Genomic DNA, 1064 nt, shown 5'->3' with positions numbered 1-1064 from the left:
AGTGTTGCTGTGAACATTGGCATGCATGTATCTTTTCCAATTAGTGCTTTCATTTTTTTCTAGATATATACCCAGGAGTGAGATTTCTGGATCATATGGTAGTTCTGTTTCTAGTTTTTTGAGGACCTCCATACTGTTTTCTATAGTGGCCTCACCAATTTACATTCCCACCAACAGTGCATGAGGGGTTCCTTTTTCTTTCTTTTTTTCACATCCTTGCAAACACTTGTCATTTGTTGTCTTTTTTTTTTCCCCAAAATTTCAATGTTTATTTACACATTGCATATCAAAGAATTAGAAAAAAAAAGTTTCAACAGGAAGTTAGCAAATTCTCATAGATCTGCCTGTTTCTAGCACTTGGGGGAGATGGGAGTCTTGTAGTTCTTAGAGACTGGAATCCTGATGGCAGAACTTCAAATGTTGTCATCACTTGCCAAGGAAGTGCAATACTTGATCTTCTTCATTACTTCCTTTATTCAGTGAAAGTGACACTGATTCACCTAATGATCTAGCTTCCTCTTGAGAGCAATGGAAAGGGCTATCACATACAGGCACCTTTGTCCAATTTATAGCCCCTCCATCACACTTCTCCATAAGCAATGCTTTGCAACATTCATGAGTAGATTTAATAACTTTAAGAGCAAAAGCCTTGTTCTTGAATTCTCCATTAAAAGCAAACTGGTTTTCCAGTTTTCCCTCTGGTATCTTATAAAATCTAAACCAATTAAGTGTAGCTTCTAAGTAACCAGGTTTGTACTTCTTAACATCTTCAATGTCATGAAACTTTGAGGCTTCAGGATCATTCACATTGATAGCAATTAATTTCCAATCTGTTTCACCCTGATCAATAAGAGCCAGAATTCCAGGGATCTTCACATGAACAACATCTCTACGAGAAAGAACCTTTGAGCCTATCTCACAAACATCAATAGGTTTATTATCTCCACAGCAGTCTGTGCTCTTATCTTTTTGATGGGGATCTTCCCAAATCTGAGGGAGGGCACCATAATTCCATATATAACCCTTGTGAGGAAAGATATTTGCCACATAGGGAAGCTTGCCAT

General features: G+C 37.6%; 1 protein-coding gene across 1 annotated transcript; it reads right to left on the bottom strand.

Annotated features, from left to right (window-relative positions):
- Nucleotides 1–324: 324 nt before the first annotated feature.
- On the bottom strand, nucleotides 325–1059 carry LOC112065735 (inorganic pyrophosphatase 2, mitochondrial-like; the record flags this gene model as incomplete). The annotated part of the gene is made up of 1 exon (XM_055083701.1): nucleotides 325–1059. A coding segment is annotated over one exon (633 nt), but the record flags the coding sequence as incomplete, so codon positions are not given.
- Nucleotides 1060–1064: the final 5 nt, after the last annotated feature.

This window comes from Physeter macrocephalus, unplaced genomic scaffold, assembly GCF_002837175.3.
Source record: "Physeter macrocephalus isolate SW-GA unplaced genomic scaffold, ASM283717v5 random_6091, whole genome shotgun sequence".
Classification (NCBI taxonomy): domain Eukaryota; kingdom Metazoa; phylum Chordata; class Mammalia; order Artiodactyla; family Physeteridae; genus Physeter; species Physeter macrocephalus.
Note: the sequence above shows the minus strand (reverse complement) of the source record. Positions and strands in the feature narration are given on the sequence as shown.